The 20,679-nt window shown below is 33.4% G+C and overlaps 1 protein-coding gene and 1 pseudogene across 8 annotated transcripts in view; one reads left to right on the forward strand and one right to left on the reverse strand.

Annotated features, from left to right (window-relative positions):
* LOC126704220 (uncharacterized protein At5g50100, chloroplastic-like) overlaps positions 1-20,679 on the forward strand; it is a 105,898-nt pseudogene that overhangs the window by 54,059 nt on the left and 31,160 nt on the right.
* The window catches only part of LOC126703171 (uncharacterized), a 28,096-nt gene continuing 9,920 nt past the window's right edge, over positions 2,504-20,679 (reverse strand). For 2 of the 8 annotated variants that reach the window (XR_007647958.1, XM_050402103.1), the window contains one exon: positions 2,504-2,770. Coding sequence is in view for 1 of the 8 variants with exons in the window: in XM_050402103.1 (XP_050258060.1) it covers positions 2,755-2,770 (16 nt within the window). In the remaining 7 variants the exon portion in view is untranslated. Of the gene's footprint in view, positions 2,771-3,744; positions 4,192-4,658; positions 4,740-5,027; positions 5,254-20,679 lie in introns of those variants that run through there. The other 6 variants (XR_007647955.1, XR_007647953.1, XR_007647952.1 and 3 more) reach the window with 6 other exon arrangements.

Consider the following 20,679-nt stretch of genomic DNA (forward strand, 5'->3'; position numbering starts at 1 on the left):
CGTTTCTCGGTGCTTATTAATGGGTCCCCGACTGGCTTTTTTGGTAGCTCATGTGGTCTTCGTTAAGGAGATCCTTTATCTCCTCTTTTGTTCTTGTTGGTGATGGAGGTGTTGAGTAGTTTATTGAGGAGGACAAAAGAGGGTGACTTTCTTAGGGGGTTCCAGGCAAGCCCCAATGCAAGAGGAGGTTTGCATATTTCTCATCTTCTGTTTGCTGATGATACTATTCTTTTCTGTGATGCATCTAGAGAACAATTATTATATATAAGGATGGTGTTGATCTTTTTTGAAGCTATTACAGGCTTAAAAGTAAATGTTGGCAAGAGTGAAATTGTGCCAGTTGGTGAGGTTGGGAATTTGGGTGCTTTGGCTCGCATTCTATGTTGTAAGGTTGGGCGTTTGCCTATGTCTTATTTGGGAATGCCTCTTGGGGCTCATTTTAAGGATGTTTCAATCTGGAATCATATTTTAGAGAGGGTGGAGAAGAAGCTCGCTGTTTGGAAGTTGTTGTATTTGTCAAAAGGAGGTAGACTTACTTTATTGAAGAGTACTTTGTCGAGTCTCCCAACTTATTATCTATCGCTGTTTACAATTCCGCAACACATAGCAGACAGACTAGAGAGGATTCAGAGGAATTTCCTGTGGGGGAGTTCTAATGATGTTTTCAGATATCTGCTTGTTGCTTGGGATAAGGTTGTTTGGTCGATGGAGATGGGGGGTTTGGGGATTCGGAAGATTGGGCTTTTTAACCAAGCTCTACTTGGGAAGTGGCTTTGGTGGTTTGGGAAGGAAGCTACTCATTTATGGCGTCAGGTAATAGCCACCAACTATGGAGAGGATAGTGGAGGTTGGTGCACTAGAGATGTGAGAGGGACTCATGGTTGTGGGTTATGGAAGAAAATTAGGAAAGGTGCAGACAATTTTTTCAGTCATGTGGTGTATGCAACAGGAGAGGGCAATCGTATTCGGTTTTGGCACGATCCTTGGAGTGGTCCTACTCCTTTGAAGGAATTATACCTGGAATTGTTTGCCTGTGTTGTGGTTCAGAAAGCTTTGATTTTTGACATGATTATTTTTGCACCAGACGGGGGAGGTAGGAGTTGGAACTCCCATTTCCAACGCAATTTTAATGAATGGGAGTTGAGGAGATTCTAGTACCACCAACCAATATTGAGTGGTTATGATCTCTCCTAACATCATCTTACAACTTTTAAAAAATCTACCATTAGCTTTTCAAATAAGGATGAAATTTATCTACTATCAATTAAATTAAATGTGGGAATCCCTCTTCTTAAACCAAGTGTTCATTAATGTCAAATCCTATGTTGTAAAGTCCATAATAACATCTCATAATTCATTTTTTACTCCATAACCTTGGCCCCCATTAACTCTTTCAAAACTCCCACTATATTTTTAACCATTCAAGCCTCATTCAATAAAAATCATTTCCCTGTTTGGTACCCCTAAATCAATTCATTCATGATTCATGTCCTCTCAAAATTTGTCTAATTGATTCTCGTAACTTTAGTTTGAGGAGTGTTCAAGACCATGTCAATTGTCTCTTCTCCTAAAACAAGTGTCATTAACAACATTCCATCACTATCCTCCCAACCTCAACCACTTTTTCTTTAAGACATTTATCTATAATTAACTATACCCATTTCTATTTCTATATTTTTCTGTATACCATAATTTATATATTGAATTTTCAATTTATCTAAAATTTTCGCTTATTCACATAATTTCCTAAAGACACCCACTAAGTTTTTTGTCACACCACAAACCCAATAAGGGGCCCAAAGAGTGTGAGGCCACTATGTGCTCAACTTAGACGTGTCTATCTGTCTATATAATTTATCAAATTATCTAACCAATATATATTAATCTACTTAATTTGAGACCAGTCATAATAAAGTAAAATGAAATTTAACCATCAATCTAAAAAAAATTATAATACCCAAAATCAAAATAATAAAGTGTTTAATTGCAACTGGCTTTAGTCCAATCCACAATTTGCATCAACATCTGAAAGAAGAAGATAAAGGGGCTGGTGAGAGAACTCAATAAGTAGAACCTATCAAAAATAACTCAATAAGTAAGACTTTTTTTTTTTCTTTTTTTTTTTAATATACAATAAGTAGGATGGGGCATGAGTATGAGCCATTTTAGTAAAATGTTACATTTTATACAGATCCAGTACTTCTATTAGGACGTCCTTGCAACCTCCGACTGGCAAACTCCCTATTTTGAGCTACCAAAGGTGCATTGGGACTCGCTACAATATCATACTTCTATTCATGACATTCCTCTGGGTATTAAAACCATTTCTCAAAGTGCTCACAGTACGTAGGTTTCAAAACTAATCAATTTCATATATTTTGTGAATCTTTCCAAAGCACATGCTTTCCATCTCATGTAAACTGCTGTGTACTGGTAAAATAAGAGTAGGAATTAGTTGTATTCGAGGTGACAACCCTCCAAGAACGTATTAAGAAGAGAGAAATTTCTGGAATTTTAATCTGATGCCCCTTATTATTCACTTTATCCTTAAATACATAATCTGTGAAATTCCAAATTACAAGAACAACCTACCAATCGACTATTCCTATCCCAAGATAACAGGGAAGTTGTATCATCACGTGGTTACTTATTGATAACAACAATCCTAATACAATTCAAATAACAGCAATCCTAATTGAGGCATTTTGTTCTCAGCAACCATCTTCTTCTAGTCATTATCTGCAGCTGCAACACTTAATCCAATGTGTCCCTGGAACATAGCATAAACATGAGCATGTATCAACATAAGAAGAGTGAGTAACAAAATCTTAAGGCTCAAAATGGTAGATAACTAAGACAAGCAATGCATCAATTTGATACAAGACATGGAACAAGCCTTATTGGATCATCCTAATGGAATCTTTTTTTGTAGCGTATCAATTCTCTGTAGAACATATTATGAGTCAACTTAAAACAATAGACATGCAGTTTCTTAGACAGTGATAAATAGCAGAAGTACACAATGACCTCTCATATGGGTGTTTTAAAGGCCAATAATCTAGATAGATGGTTAGCAGAGAAAGGATCCAGAATTGGTAAGTGCTGTAGTGGCAAGTCATTTTGACACTAGATAGAGCAGGATCCAAAAGAACCAAATCGAGGGCTACTGCTCATGTGCAAACACAGATAAAGCAATAGCCACTCTTGGGAATGCAACACAAAAAGGATAATGCAATCAGTTTTAACTCTTAGACCAGCTATGACTACTACACAGGAAAGGAATCACAAGCATTGTGATCCTATTTAGTAACCATAAAAGTTTGTAAACATCAGTTATAAGGGTCCATTCCCAGATATTGACAGACATAATCAATTGGACTAAAGTAGCACCATGACTATATATGCATGTTTTTTGTTCTAAGCTAGGGCAACTGTGTTGCCTATTTGTAGTATTCTATTATGGCTGCTGTGGTTGGGTCAGATGCGTTGTCCTAATGTTCTGGCTTCCATCTGGTTTAAAAAGAATGGAAATCTAGCTTTCCCTATACCTTTTAACCTTTCATCTAGTTGCTGAAAATTTTAAAAATTGCATTGCAAATTTTATTATCTAAGCAGTTGGATGTGAGATCATTAGATAAGTATAAAAACATATGTTGAAATTAATATAACTAACCTTACTTTGAACAAAGTGAAAATAATTCAAACTTCCACAGGGAAAATTGCGTAAGTGAAAATTTTGCTTACATCCAATAAAGTAATCCATAAATCTTGTTATACAAGATATGTACTGCCTTGAGTACCATATCAGCTGTGTCATAGAGACCCTCATAAATTCCTTGGTACCAATGACACAGTACCCCAATGATCAGGATTGGACATAAGTTAACCATGAATAACCAAACAGGAAAAATGATTAATGTGACAAATAGCTCAACAGAAAGAATTCCAGAAACCAGACAAATGAGCCTGAATATGAAAAGGTAGGCAGCATCTTGCCATTGTAATTTTATCTCCAAATATGCAATGATATAGACCATTGTAGCCATTATGAAAAGCAAGATGATACCCAGATGTTTTTCAAGTGGCGAGACGTTCAAGGCTTGAAAGTGTATACCAATTATGGCACCCAGAATTGTATTGAGGAAGATAAGAAGCGCATGAAATGCGCCAAAGAAAACGAGTGCTTCATCTCTGGCACATACACAAACAAAAAATCCATTAGCTTCAAAATCCACTTAACTTCCCCCCCCCCAAAAAAAAAAAAAAGGGAAATTATTTTAGCTTCAAATATTTCTAAGATGATCTTGTTATGATTTAAGGAAGGATTGGGGTGAAGAGTATTAAACAGATATAATAAATAGAAAATTAATATTGAATTGACTTAAAATAATATGTAAAAGAAGGATTTGTGTAACAAATTCCAATTAGGTTAAAATAACAGGGGAGATGAGTTTGTGAGATGCTATTAACACAGATAAGCATACTGCCTACTCTAAAGATTCTAATGGAGTAAAATTGAAAGGCCTCAACAATTTATGTAACACATATTATGAGGCCAATCGAAATCAAACTTCCTTGGTTTCTCTTATGAGGTTTGCAATCAAATTTGAAAAATAGAAAAACGAAGGAATAGAGAGATAAAAGCCCAGAAGCCTAACCTGTCCAATGTGCATTCAAGAGTTGCCCAAATTGAAATCCTCAAACGGATCGCTAAAAGCAGAGCAGCAAATATGCTGAATCTTGTAGAAACAAAAGGCAAAAGATCAATTAATAAACAAAAATTGATCCAACCATCGAAGTAACAATCAAATTGAAAAGCAAAAGAATAGAGATATTAAATTAAAGCTTTCAATCTGATCGTTAACAATCCACTACTAAATAATAATAGATCCAAGTAACAATCAAATTTAAGCAAAGAAAGAGAGGACTTGAAAATGGCATAGGAATAGTCATGGTTAGGGACTTAGGGTTAAGTTTTTTTTTATAGGAGAGGCGTTGTTGAAGCAGTAATTTCTGAAATTCCTAACCTCAGCGGCTCGACGCATGCCGTTGTTTGAAATCAATGAATTTTGGGGTTCTGATGCCCAAATAGAGGGGGTTTGGGTTTGGATCCCAACCTCTGAAATCCAGGTTTCTTAACACAGACCGGCAACGACAAACTTCCATTGCCGCTGCCATCGAAGCTCACAACGCTTTCTGTCCCCGTCCGAAGCTATTATTTTTAGAAAGGGCAAATGTGATGATAAGTACAATGATAGAGCTCGCATGGTAAGATGGACGGCTGAGATTGAGAGTTGGAAAAAACCTTATCCATTAAATAAAAAAATTTAAATTAAATTATAAATATGATAAAAAGTTAAAAACATGCGTATTTAAGAATTAGATCACCGTGCTCCTAGCGTTACCATGTGATATATAAGCACTTTTATAGCGTGAGAGGGAGGGTTGAAGTTTAATTTTTTAGGGGGAATTTCACACATATATATATATATATATATTGAAATTAAGTTGAAGTAAAATTTTTATTTTGTATATAAAAAAATTATTTTAATTCACAAAAAATTAAAGTTGATTTATTATAAAAAAAAAAAAAAAAAACTTAAGTTTTTGTTTAGGGACAGTTTATTTAATTGAAATTAAAAACTTTTTGTTAAAAGTATTATAGATAAATGTAAAAGTTAGTTATGTAGTATAGTGAGACCTATGAATAGCACTAAAAAATATAATAAGATTTATAAATAATAGTAAAAATAAAATGAAAGTGTAAATAAGCTGAAAAATTCAGCTCATTTTAAATGTGCATTAAAGCTAAATTATTTATAAAAAAATTAAATAAATAGTAAAATGAAAAAAAATATTTATCTTTTGCTAAAAGCACACGAAATATCTTTTCATATAGGCCACTGTTCTAACTTCTAGGTATACTTCAGTAGACTAATGTCACTAACCTTTCTGTGCTACCATCCATTCTTATGGTGCGCGGCTTCAACTCTGTGTTCCCATCATTGGTGTTCTTTGGGGGAACCTTTCTAGGGAATCAATGAGAAATTATTTACATTCTCACAATACAATTCTCAGATTAGAGCATTCACAATGGAAAATATTATTCTATTCTATTTTACCATTTCAAAAATCTACTTTATCAATTATACCATACTATTTTACAATATATCCAACATCCCATTTTTTATTTATTTCATCTATTCATTAAAATATTAATTTCATCACCTATTTCTCTCTTTTCCTCTCCTCTCTCATTTTTCTCTCTGTCTCTCCTCCTCTTCATAAAAAATAATTGAGAAAAATTAAGCCACCACATGAAAACTCAGCTACCACCATCACCAAGCAAACCTTACCCAGCTACCACCCTCACCAAGCAAACCCAGCCACAGCATCAAGTGAAAAAACCCAACCACCACCATAATCACAGTACCCACCACCATTCCAACCACCAAAACCCAATAAGAAAACTGCCAAACCCACTAGCAACAACCACAAAAGTTTCTTAAAAAAAAAAACCAAAACAAAACAACCACAAAAAAGCAACCACCGAAAGAATCAGCAAGAGAAACCCATGCTGACAACCTTAGATGAAACCCACACTGACAACCACCAAGAGAAACCCACCGCAAGAACCACAAAAAACCACCACCAATCTTGCCAACAACCATGCCACCATGCTGATCTAAAAACCCATCACTCCGACCTCACTGACAACCACGCCACCACACTGATCAATAAACCCATTACCCATGGCAGCAAACCCATCATGCCAATCTCAACAACAACCACGCCACCACACCGACAAGCAAACCCATGCCACCACACCGATAAATCTTGGACTTTATAGCCGGCAAGATTTACCACTCCACGCCAACAAACATGGCCAAAATGGGCATTTACCCCTTTCATCAAAATTTTCCATCAAAATGTCCCATGTCTGAAACTATTTAGGGAAATGCCCATGTTTTGAAACTCGATTTTCTATAAATCAAGTTTCAATTTAATGTTAATCATTGATACAAACCTATGGTGATAGAAACTCACTTGTGACTTATACACTTGTTCTCACCCTAGTTGCCACTCCATCATAAATATCCTTAATCAACTAAATATATTTTAGAGGAACTTTCTTCTCTAAAACTCACTACATAATCTCTCTAGGGATCCCATCATATGCTTTCTCAAGATCAATGAAAACCATATGATTAGATCTTCACATGTCTCTATATTTTTCCATTAGTCATCTAAGTAAGAAGCTTCTATGGTGGATCTTCCTGGCATAATTGATTCTTCGATATTGATGTTTCCCATCTTAACCTATATTCAATTACTCTTTCCTAAAGTTTCATAATGTGACTTATAAGTTTAATTCCATGGTAATTTGTTTAGTTTTGATTATCCCCTTGTTCTTGTAAATATGTATTAAAGTACTTTTTTCTACTCACTAGGCATTTTGTTAACACTTAAGACCTCACTGAAAAGGTTTTTCAACTAGTATAAACCTAGATCACCTACGCACTTCCAAATTTCAATGGAGATTCCATCCGGTCCCACGACCTTTCCCATTTTCATCTTCTTTAATGCATTCTTTATTTTAATCGTCCTAATTCTTTGGACAAATCTACGATTTCTATCCTCCATTGGACTACCCAAATCACTCCATCTTTCATACTGTTTCTGTATGGCACCGAGGTCCCAAGACCCAGATGGGCCTGGGCTCAGGCCCAATGGCACGGCCCCATCGCCCTAAGCTCTGTTGGAATTGCCTTCAAAAAATACGAGTCTTGGGGCCTCGGCTCCTGAACTATGCTTGGCATAATACTTCCCGAACAATCAGTGAAACCTTGTCCGGGCGTACCATAGGATGCTCGGGGAACATCACTACCGAGCAAATTCACCTGAGTTGGAACCAAGTTCCAAGGCCATAATCGTTACTTTCCACTCTCACCTAAACATCCACTTATAACAGATAATATTGGACTTTCAATTGCACTAACAATGGCAGTAATCATGATATCCCCACTAACTTAAAGCTATAAATAGAAGAAGTTGGGAAAGAAGAAGGGGTTCAGAAAAAAGAGAGAAAAAACAGTCATTTAGGAAGAGAGGAGGAATATTACTTTGAGTCTCTGTGCCGAGAACGACCCAAAGTAGGAAATCCTAAAGCCCACTTTATAAATAAATTGTGAGCCCAAGTGAGGTTGAGCCCAACAGTCTCATTTCAGGCGCGCGCAGTTTCCATTAAAAAGGTTATCAAAATAATTTTTCCATCTCTCTTTTATTTGCTCTACATTGACTAACATTCTTTGTTCTTCATCTTTAATGCACCGAATACCATTCAAATCCCTTGTTTTTATTTGCTTTTCTACATAAAATTATCAAATTGGGCTGCAAATTGTGGATGTTGCACATCAAGCTCATAGTGTACAATTAAAACCTCAAATAAATTTTCTTTGCTGCTTAAAAAAAATTGAGAATAAAAGTTTTCAATCAAATTGCATATATTATCAAATTTTGACTGATTTGTAAGCATCAAATTTGGAACCTTAGCTGTGGGTTCCAGTTATATATTAAATTTTCTAGTAAATCCCCTAGAACCCCTTCCAACTCATTTTGACATAGGAAGGCACTAGTTTTAGGGAATGTGCTAATTGGCACTTCTAGAACGCCAATCAGAACTTTCCCTTTCCCTTAGTAGTGCCAATCAAAACTTCTTGTTCAAATTAATTTGGTTTTTGTGTGTTGGCTCTCTCACCCACGTCCTTGCATGTGATTTAACTCTTAGATGACAATCAAGAGGTCAGAGGGATGATTTGTAATCTTATTGCATGTAAAATTTTATAATGAAATTGCACATATTATTATCAAATTTTGACTGATTTGTAAGCTTCAAATTTAGAACCTTAGTGATGGCCAACAAGGGTCCTATGGCCGCACTTTTCAAACGCGGCCCAAGACCAAGACCTATGGCCACGGTTAAAACGTGGCCTAAGGTGAAAGCTATAGCCACGTTTTAAACGGGGCTATAGGCCTGGTCTTGGGCCGCGTTTGAAAAAGTGCGGCCATAGGCTCATCAGTCCTATAGTCACAGGTTTTAGGCCACATGGAAAAACGCGGCCTAAAAAAACGCAGCTATAGGCTATAGCCACGTTTTTTTGACATATAGCCGCATTTTAAAAACGTGGCCATAGAACCTTTTTTTTGTAGTGTGGGTTCCAGTTATATATTAAATTTTCTAGTAAATCCCCCAAAACCCTTCCAACTTATTAGTAGAAATAATAAAAATAAAATGTCAACTAAAGAAGTAACATCTAGTATGATTTTAGATATAATAGAATTAAGGAAAATAATATATGTGACTGACACTAACTAATTAGTTGTTATTTTTAATGAAATAATATGTTGTTATTGTTATTATTAGAGCTTATAAATTGTTTCATGGTTTTTGAGCTAATACTAATATGCATTGGTGCTAATATTATATGCAAGGCCAACTCTACCACTAGGCCAATTAGGCAGTCGCCTAATTAAGGCCCCTAAGTGGAACAATGCTTCCGAACTTTAACTAATAAGGATTTTTTTTATAACTATAAGAATATTAATTAGACCTAAAGAATTAGCCAATACATAAAAAAAAAAAAAAAAAAAAAAAAAAAAAAAAAAAAAATTGTTATGTCCATAATATTCTCACAACATTCTAAGTGATAAGTTGTTATTAGTTATTAGTAGAGGGAAAAAAATAATTTTAGTTGTTGATTCAAATTTGAACCAAAACAACTTACTATCTAGGATTTGTTATGAAAATGTTGTAGACGTTAGCACTTCTCAAGTAATTTATTGAGTAATGCAATGGGCACAACAAAATTTTACAATAATTTCACAACATTTGTATATTAACACACCAACTCACACATGGGTCCACCACAATATTTAATTTAATTTGTTTGCAATGCTAATTAGGAATGTTGTGAAAATATTGTGATATTTTGTCATATCCTAGTATTACTCAAAATAATTGTTTATCAAAGACAAAATAAATAAATAAATAAAAATTAGCAAAGTGTAAATGGACCACTATCTAGTCATTTCTTTCTTTTTATTTTTTAAATAAAATTTTATCTTTCTAATTTTATATATAAACTAGTTGTTAACAAAAAGAAAAAATAAATAAATAAGTTTTGTGAAAAGTTAATTGAGCCTCAAAAGGGTTCTCTAGATAGTTTGTTACTAGAAATGAACACAACTATAATTAAAAAAATTATGTGAAATTCTCTCAATAAATAAGAAAATTTTCCCAAAAAATTTAGATGAATAACTCACTAATAAAAAAAATCATTCAAAAAATTTGCATCTAAACAAATTAGAAGAATAGATTTTAATTAATATATGTGTATATATATATATATATATATATGTATATATAATGTCCCAATTTAAATGTGCCCCAAAATTACTTGGCCAACCTCAGCCCTGATTACATGGTGATGCAAAAGTAATGAATTCAATAATTGAAATGGTTGAAAACAAAATTAAGCCAAAACCTCAATTCATTAATGAAAAAATATCCAAATTTTTGAGCTAAAAAAAAAAAACAGAGTTAAGTAAAGATAGACTTACATAGAAATTTGAACGGATGAATTCTCTTGTATCCAATTTCATGTTTGACAGCAAATTTTGCTTTTAATTAAAGAATATAGATTACATGGAATAAAACACCAAACAAAAGCCATAACAAATTAAATCCGTTATAAAATATTGATATCAACAACAAATAATCATGTAATAAGAAATTAAAAAATATAAATATATTGCTTGCTATATTGACTTCTAAAAAAAAATCATATTATAAGAATTTCAGCCTATCTATAAAACTTGTTTGATAAAAATCATATTATATATAATAAAAAGGCAATAAATACACAAAATCTATTCAATTTGATGAAAGAAAAAAAATTACCTAATAAAATGAAAATAAAATCTAAACAATGGCTCACACCTTTCTCTAAAGTAAGTGGTAAATCTGATGATCGTAATACCCGATCACATCTTGCAATAATAAAAACAAACAAACCAAAAATAAGTGGTGATTTAACTTTAAAATGAGATGAGACCCAAAAAAAAAAAAAAAAGGAAGTGAAAGTATTTTAAGGATTGGCAATTTTTACATGGACTTCCAAATGGACTCTGGTGGTTTCATGACGACCTCCATTGCAGGCTCTGTGACAGGCTCTGTGCCGGATTCCATTGCTATCAGTAGAGACTCTAAACAATTTTTTTTTTTTTTTTATAGGTAAAAATAAATTTATTGAAATGAGACTACTTCGAGAAAATAGTCACAAAGTAGCCTAAAGAATTACAAATGGAAACTATCTACAAATGGATCAAATCTATGAAAGAATGAATAAAGAGTTATGAACTCTAAAAATTAAAACTCCAAACAAATAGACTATTTTAATTTTTTATGATGTTTGAAAAGATTCATTAATAGTATACAGACAAAGGGAATATCATTCTTATTCAAATTATAAACAATAGTAGTTTCAAACAAAGTGCAAATAAGAAGACACCTTAAGAATTTTACAAGAAGTTGCAGCAATTATGATAATAGAAATAAGTATGACACAAAATACCATTCAAAAACATCAACTTTTTTTTTTTCTTGGAGTTAGGTTATGTTGCTTCAATTTCTAGGCCCCATTGATTGGATCAAATAAAGTGTATAATTGTTGCAACATAATTAATCCGATCAAGGGTTCTATAAATGGATGAAATGTTAACCAACGAGGCATTAGACAAATTACAATAGGATTATATCCTCAAACTATAGAAGAAATATATATATATATATGTATGAAACCTTTTACTTTCCTTTCCTTTCCCTAATTTAGATTAGGAATTGCACAAAATTAAACAATTCAACAATCCATTCAAGGTCTAGCAATTGAGACCATTATTAATAAAGCATTGTATGAAGGACCAAAAGGACAAGTAATCCTAGAGTCCCACATTACCTGGGAAAACACATGGAGATGTGCTTATAAGGAATAATTTTTTTTTAATGTGTAGATGCCTTTTTCTCCACTGTTGTGGGAGGAAGGACAAAATCGTGAGGGGTATAAGTCTCAAAGTGGACAATAACTCTACACCTTTGATAAAACAAGAGAACAACATCTTGAGGGACACAGTCTTAATCAGAGAATTTAAAACATTTATCAATCCTTAGAGAAAAGTGGTTAGCCAAAATTCAAAACATTTATCAGTCCTTGAAGAGAAGTGGTTAGCAAAAATTCATTTAATAAATTTTATGTGGTGTTTTTTTTTTTTTTAAATCCTGTTCTTGAACAGTGTGTTGGGGTGGCTCTAAGATGTTTCGAACTTAAGATCTCATAGATATCATGAGGCCTTAGGAACCTTTAAGTCAACCCTTGGTGTGAATGTATTAAAGAAAAGTTTACCAATGAATTATTATCATGTGGTATTTAAACTATTTATTAACAATTTGACCATGGAAAATGCTAAAGTTTTTTTTTTTATTTATTTATTTTTATTACAAATTTGATGAGCTGATGTGATGAATGATATCATTAGTAAGTAAAAAAATGATATTAGTTCAAAAAAAAAAAAGTGTCATGTTAGTAGTGGGCTAGATAAACCATAATTTTTTTTTTTTTTTTTTTTATAAATCTCAAAAACAGTTGAGTAATAAATATTGTATTGAGATTGAAGCTGTAAGGTTGCAATTTGAATCCTAGGCCCAAAAGTTAAAAAAATCTAGGTTCAAAGAGCCCAATACAATGAATTTGTAGAAAGTGAATTGGAAAACTAGGCTATAATAAGTTGGGTAGCAATTATAGTGGATCCAAATGACAATAAGGTAGAGATAAACTAGTTTTTACTAAAGAAAATAGTCCTCGGTTCAGTTCGAGGAGATCAGTTCTTGTATATATTTCTTGAATCTGATTACAAGTGCAGTTCTTAATGTTATAGTACTCTTCTCTCAAATTTTCAATCCCCTTCTCTCAGGGCCTCCCTTCTATTTTATACTATCTTTTATCTTTGCCTTTCACGTGTAGATTAGATTGCTGGTGTTGATTCCTGTCACATTAGCACCTTCCTGAAGTCTTTGGGGAGTAGCTGTAAGGCTGATAACTACTGTTCAAGTATCACTTCCTCATTAATGCGGCCAGAGAGTTAGCTACAAAGCATTCAATGCGGTAATAGTAGCTTTCTCTTAGATATTTCCCAGCTCCCATTTGTCCTATACGTCCATAACGCATATCTTTATCAATAGAATTCTCTAGAATGTCACAATGAATGACAAAACACACTTTTTGACCTCTACCTTGTTTAGCCGAAGAGATACTCCTCCTCGGCTTACCCTCTCTTGCCTTCTCATTTGTAACTTGCTCATGGAGTCCTGAGTCTTATATCTTTATTACTGTTTATTTATTTTCAGACCACGAAGTGTCTTCGGACAAGACCCAAGGCCCAACATATATTCTTGGGCCTCTTATCTCTACAATATATAATATAGATATTTATAGATATTGTTTTTTTTTTTTTTTTTTTTTTTTTTTTTTGTCATTGATTTCATTATTTAGCTATAAACATTTAAATTAAAGTAGATGAATATTAGGATGAACATGGTAGAATTTTGAATGAATTGCAAGTAAGATTAGGATGAACAAAGAAACTTATGGGTTTGTGGTGGGCCTTTTTAGCAATTGCAGATTGGGCTGCCTCCTGCCACACTTTGGCCCAAAGGTTCTAGGTAGGAGACTCAGGACCGGTTTGACTGCAACACACCCCAAACCGGCTTGTGCACAAACTAAAGCCCCTTTGCTAGAACTTTGGTGAAATGCCCATGGCAGATGGAACTGTTACACAAGAGTTATGGCATGTAGGTATAATATAACAACAATAAAAGGAAATATGCTTACTGTCAGCCAAAAAAGCAGGGAATACTAAATGAAATAAAGGAAAGAGCAGTACATCAATATAAATGTAGTATAAACAAGATGATAATGATAAAAGGGAAATAACACCAATGCTTAATCAATAAAATGAAAGAAAGAATGGTCAGTCTGCCACGCTTGGTTGTCTCATGGAGTTAAGTCCAAGAAGAGAACCACTTCATCAATGTGGGTAACCTCATAGGGAGATCTTGCCACAGAAATTAGCCACTTTGAGAGAATGGGCCTAAATGGCTTATGCTTAAATTCCTTAATCCTTACTAGAGGGTAGGCTTTTAGAAGGAGAGACGGGATTAGCCTATCGATGCATGCTTGCTATCACACTCTTGCCTACTCTCTATTTCTCTTTCTAACTCCTTCTTTTTTCTTTCTAAGTTTTCTACTCTATTTTCTCTCTTTTTGTTGTTCTCTTGTGGGGTTCTTATGTTCTCTCCTGCCTTCCTGTTATTCTTGTTCTGTTGCTCTTTATGTGCACGATGGAGGACCCTTTTATACAGCTTGTCGTGATGGGTTTTACTATTTTACCCCTTAACCGCTTTTGTCTAGGTGTGGGTTTCCTTCCAAACCACCCATTGATTTGTGAGCTGCCTAGCCACCACCACTTACATGTGTTGACTGTGCCACGTCCCACTACTAGACAAAGAGTCTTATTTTATTTGCTTGCCCACCGTGGCATTCCGATCTGGATAAGGGTGGACATTCTCTCTCACTATCCCTCATGGTATGCACCTAGTGATTCCAACTTATCTTTCCCTCTTTTGGATGGTATGTCATCCTAGCAAGACATTTTCCCTAAAAGAGTTTGAGCGGGAACCCTAGAATAGGCTCTCCCCTTCTCCCTATCGCCAGACCATACCTTCTCTTACCTTTGACCTATGGCCCACCACTCCTGTATTGGCTGGGTACGGGTTGGTGGTGTCTGAGCTTTGTGCGTGCTCCACTTCCATGTGTGTCCATGGCTTGTCTGTTGCTCATGCGTTTGCTATGATTTGAAGGCTTGTCTATACATTCTACTGCTTATTTTTGACCTCTTGTGGCGTGAATGGTTCCCTGAACCTTCGTTCTTTATGTCTTACTTCCTTCTTGGGCTAGGCCTTGCTTGATTGTGGGCTATTCCTTCTCTAATCCATTCTTTGCCCCTTTCGCGGATCTGCTAGCACTTCTGTCATGCCATTCTGTCATTCTTGCAGTGCTATTGTTTGACCCGTGCTTGCTAGTCCTCTTTTGGGCCTACTATATGTTTTCTCTTTGCTTAATTCCAATGGCCCAGTATTATCATTAGGCTAGTATTCATGCTATTTTGGGCTTCCTTAGCCCATTCTATTGCTTCCAGGCTTCCTTGGCCCATCTCATCCTTTTGGGCATCCTCAGCCCATTTCCTTTATTTGGGCATCCACGACCCATTCCAATTCTTTACTCCCTATGGGCCTTTGCTAAGTCTTTTGGGGTTCCTCAGCCCAAATTACCATATCCTTTACTTTTGGGATTTATGAGCTTTCCATCAACCCCTTACTCACTTAATTCATTACTTCGGGCCTCTTTGGCCCATTCTTGCTTGCTTTTTATTTCTCATAATGCCCATGAGTTTACTATTTTTTTCTTTAGACTCCTTTAGGTCTGCTTGCTTTTTTTGAGGTCTATTTGCTATTTTCTAGGCCTATGATCCATTATTCCTACCATTCAGGCTTAATGGTTTTCTTCTCAATTTACTAACTATTTTCCTCCCAAATTGTTGGGTTTCTTCCTGCTATTGGGCCTCTTTGCCAAAGTGGGCATCAACAGGGTTCATATTTGGTAATGGCATAAACCCATCCAAGCTCAACTTGTTCACATAGTGTTCTAAATTCCTACAAAAATTGTCATTTGTGTGAAACATATTTTTTTCTTCATTAAGACGTATGTTAGATAAAGAAAACAGTGACAACCCAAAAAATATCAATTGAGCTCTTTTTTTTCTTTTCTTCTTTTTTTTTTTTTTTTTTTTTTGTGTTAATAAGATCTATTGAGCTCTTAGCCAATCAAATCCTCATTTTGACTTTGGAGTTTGGAATATCCCAGGTGAGTGAGGAAGATGCAAGCGGGGTTTCAGGCTTCCAACCCTTCCGTGACAATTAGGGGTGTGTAGCCAACCCATCAACCCGCCGGGTTGGGCCGGTTTGTAGGGTTTGGTGGGTTAGGTTGGGTTACAATTTTTTTTTTGATAGCAGGTCGGGTTGGGTTTGGGTCATAAAATTCCAAACCCGCCAAACCCAACCTGACCCACCCATATATATATATTTAAAATATATTATATAATTAATAAATTTTTTAAAATAACTAGCTCTTCCTATCCAATATAAAAGCCAATAAGTTCACACAAACCCTAGTAAATTACTATTGTTGTTTAGTCATTAGTGTTGTTTGTCTTTGAAGAGTCATACTGATACTAATCTTTGGGTTTTTTTAATATATTTATATTTATATTTTTTTCTACTCAATTTAATAATAATAATAATAATAAAAAATTTGTCCAACCCATGGGTTCAACCCGACCCAACCCAATGGGTTGGGTTGGGTTGAATTTTTTTTGACCCACCATGGTGGGTTGGGTAAAAAAATCCCCTTAACCCAACCCACCTGACCCATGCACACCCCTAGTGACAATGGGCCATGGTTTCTAATTTTTCCCAAAAATGTCCCCTCCCTTCTATTGTAGTACAAAAAATTACTTCCTCCGTCTTAGTTTGTTTGTTCTCTATTCCATTATGAGATGTCCTAAAATATTATCCTGTTTCTAAAAATAAAAGTAATTAATTTACTAATGTTCTTATTATACCCCTATTTTATTTTCAAAACTATTTGAAAAGAAAACTAAAAAATATATTTTTTTAAAAATCAATCTAATTGGGGCACCTTTTAGTTGCCTCATTAAGAATAACTCTTTTTAAAAAAAAAAAAAAACTGATAAATTTATTTAAGGGTAGTTTTGTAAACTTATACATTTTTATAAGGCAGACAAAACAATAAATGATATTCCCTTAAAAAGTTTGACTTTTCAAATAGGACAAACAAATTAGGACAAAGGGAGTGTGAGTTTTGTTAATAGACTCTTCATATTAAAAATAAATAAATACAAATACTTATTTAAAGTATTAATTTATTTTTTCTAATATTCACTTTTTTGGGTCATTTATAATTAATTAATTTTAAGAATATTTAATTTATATGATCATATAATATAAGTATATCTCCTTGCAATTATTATTCTTTTTTTCAAAAAACTAAAACTTCTTTTAATTTTATTTTGGTGAATTGGGGATATAGCTAGGAATAATAGCAAAAATTTTAATTACTAGAAAATATGTCATGATTTTTTTTATTAAAAGTCATTAAAATGGTTTTTATTTTTTTCATCTAAAAATATAGTTTCTTGTTCAGTTTTTGTCATCACTATTTATTGTTTATCTTACGTTGTATATGTTAAGGTATGTGAAAAAAATGTTTTTAAAGAATTTTAACTCTAAATATGGAGCATTTATATATATAATATATAATTTTTATGAGTTAAATTTTGCTTTATTTTTGAAAAAAAATAATTCAATTACTATTTACAATACCAACAAAATTGTGAAATATTCTAGATTCCTACCTATACAACAATTATTTTATCGATCCGCATATAATAACAACACAATACTCCATCTCTTTAAAAACTTGATTTTCTTTTCGTTTGAAATCTAATATATGATGAACGAACGGTAAAAATTAACTCGTTGGCTTTTAGGGTTAGGGTCATTTGCACATTACTATGAACAGTAAAAATTCTTTTTTTTTTTTTTTTTTTTGGGGGGGAGAATCAGAAGCCTTTGCTTGCCTATAATTATAAATATGTGAAATATCTTTGCAGTCTCTACATCTCAAAGAAATAAATACTTACATGTAACTTTGTAAGTGGGTTATAAATAAAGAAAAAGATATATAGTATTTAAAGTGTTCGCTGAAGCAAAGCACGACAAGTCGACAACCCAAGGATGGCCGGAAGACGCACGGAATCGGACTCGAGGACAATAACGATTACCATTTTTGAATGTGCTGATCGTCTTAGCAATCATGGCAGGACCAGGCAGGCTTTTTTTTTTTTTTTTTGGAGGAAATGACCTGGCAGGTTAGTCTACTAACTTATGCTAATGTCTTCATTTCCTTCTTACGCTAGCTGTCTCAGTAATTAGATGTCATGCATGCACGCACTTTAAGGTTTTCTTGTTATGTGGTACAAAGTTTGGGAGATGTAAATTTTGTACGTAGCTCACTGGAAACACATCTCCTCGAGTACAAGTCTGGGAGATGAGATTCGAGTACGTAGCTTGGCCTCTTGCGTCATCTATCTAACGGCGTCGTGGAGGTGTGAGAGACTTGAGGAAACCGCGGTTGCTGAAGGACTTCCATGGTTAATTTGGTGGGTTCAAGCTTGGCGCTGGAGTCGGACGTTTGGGCTCGGAGGTTTTCTCTTTTTGGAAAGTCGAGGGTTTTTATTTTTATCTTTTGGTTTTTAAACACATGAAAATGTGAGGATATATACTGGTTTCTAAAAAAAAAAAAATGTGAGGATAATTTTTTTTTTTTTTTTTTTTTCCTACGCTACACAACTTATAATAATATAATAATAATAATTTTTTTGGTGGAAAAAAAAAAGACTTCATTGAAAAGAGAAACAAAATACAATCAAAGGCTTATAATAATATAATAACGATGATTATTAATGACGATGATGATAATCTATATATATATAAAACCGAAGCCTTTGCAGGCACCACAATTTTCCACATCAGCACAATATTTAAAAAATAAAAAATAAAAACAAAAACATTATAACTCCTCAAAACCCTAGCAACCTTACCCCTCTCTCAAGTTAAGAAATATAAAACCACGGTTTCTACAAACTCTCAAAATAAAAACATTATAACTCCTCAAAATCCTAGCAACTTTACCCCTCTCAAGTTAAGAAATATAAAGCCACGTTTTCTGCAAATTCTCTCTCTCCAGACGTAGGAAGCCCTAAACGCACAGTATAGCATTCAAGATCTACAATGTACGGTATAGATTTTAGCTTATAAAGTTCAACTTTTGTAAGGTTAGTTTTGTTTATATATTAATTAATACATTGTACTTTGTTCACCATTGAATACTCATATAATCAATTTCCAATTCAGTGTTCAAGAATTAAACCAAAATTCTAACTGCACTATCATAAAATATTATTATTAGTATGAATTTTATGGAGTTGCGGTGTTCAGGAATTAAACCAAAATTCTTTTAAATTATCTATATTATTTTGTCCTCCGAAAATTTTCTCTCTTTGATTTTAGTATATTATGTTTCTTAAGCTATAGAGAGATTTTCTTTGGTTTTTGCAAACTTTCTCTCTCCAGATGTAGGAAGCCCTAAATGCACGGTATAGCATTCAAGATCTATAACTCACGGTATAGATTTTAGCTTATAAAGTTCAACTTTTGTAAGGTTAGTTTGTTTATATATTTTGATAGAGAAACATGTTCAATGTGGTACGGCTTAATAATCGCATTAATAGCCAATAGTTAATACCATTTGCAAATTCAATTCATGGAGTTGCAATTTTCATTAAATCTTTCTATGGCTTGAAGCACTTGCATTTTAACAAATTGGACATGTCTTTAAAGTCCTTTTATTTCTTTGGGGAAAAAAAAAAGAAAACAAAAAAGGAGAGGATATGTTAAAACTTGGCATCATCAACTTATAAGAGAGGATATGTTCTTAGATGGTAGGAATAGGACAAAATGGTTACACGTTTGTTACGCCTGACTGCCAAAAATTGCTCATAAAGATGTATGCACATGATCTACTTCCCTTTGCTTTTAGTGAAAGATTAAATGCACGCCAATGTTGAGATCAACCACTCTAAAAAAATAGTCTGTGCAATCATAAAATATTATTATTAGTATGAATTTTATGGAGTTGCGGTGTTCAGGAATTAAATTTAAGGCTCAGTTGCACAATATGTGTAAATTCTTCAGAAGACTACTTTAAATAGTAAGTCAATGTGTCTCTTACATTTGGGTATTAGTTAGAATTATTTTCAAATGATTGTACTAATAAAGGTAAATGTGTATAAATTTTGTTTAACTATCCCGTGCATCGCACGGGTTAGCGACTAGTATGAATATAATACTTAACACAATTAGCGAAAAAAAAACAGTATTTATTTATTATACGGATACAAGTATCTAATTAATAACACTAAAATAGATTCTAAAAAAAAAAAAAACACTGAAATGATGGGTTTAATATACAATTTCAAAATTGAAAACTTTAAACTCACTATTTCAACATTATTTAAAGGGCCGGTTAATGGTGTTGTTAATTGAACATTTTAGAAAAGTTTTAATATTACTTTGGCTAAATCGTAAATTACATCCTTAAAATTTGTAAGTATTTGAATTTTACACCTTAAAATTTCAGAATTTGAATTTTACTTCTTAAAATTCTATTTCGTTTGTCACACATCTTTAGTTAATCTAATAAAATGATGTTACATTATTTTTTTTATGTCATGTTATATTTAATTATTTAAATTTTTATTGGCTAAAAAATGATGTGTCATAATTTTATTGGACAAATTAACTATGTGTGACAATTTTATATGGAATTTAACAAAAAATATGGATAGAGAATTTGCTAATGCAAACAG

Source organism: Quercus robur, chromosome 10 (genome assembly GCF_932294415.1).
Source record: "Quercus robur chromosome 10, dhQueRobu3.1, whole genome shotgun sequence".
In the NCBI taxonomy this organism is placed as follows: Eukaryota; Viridiplantae; Streptophyta; class Magnoliopsida; order Fagales; family Fagaceae; genus Quercus; species Quercus robur.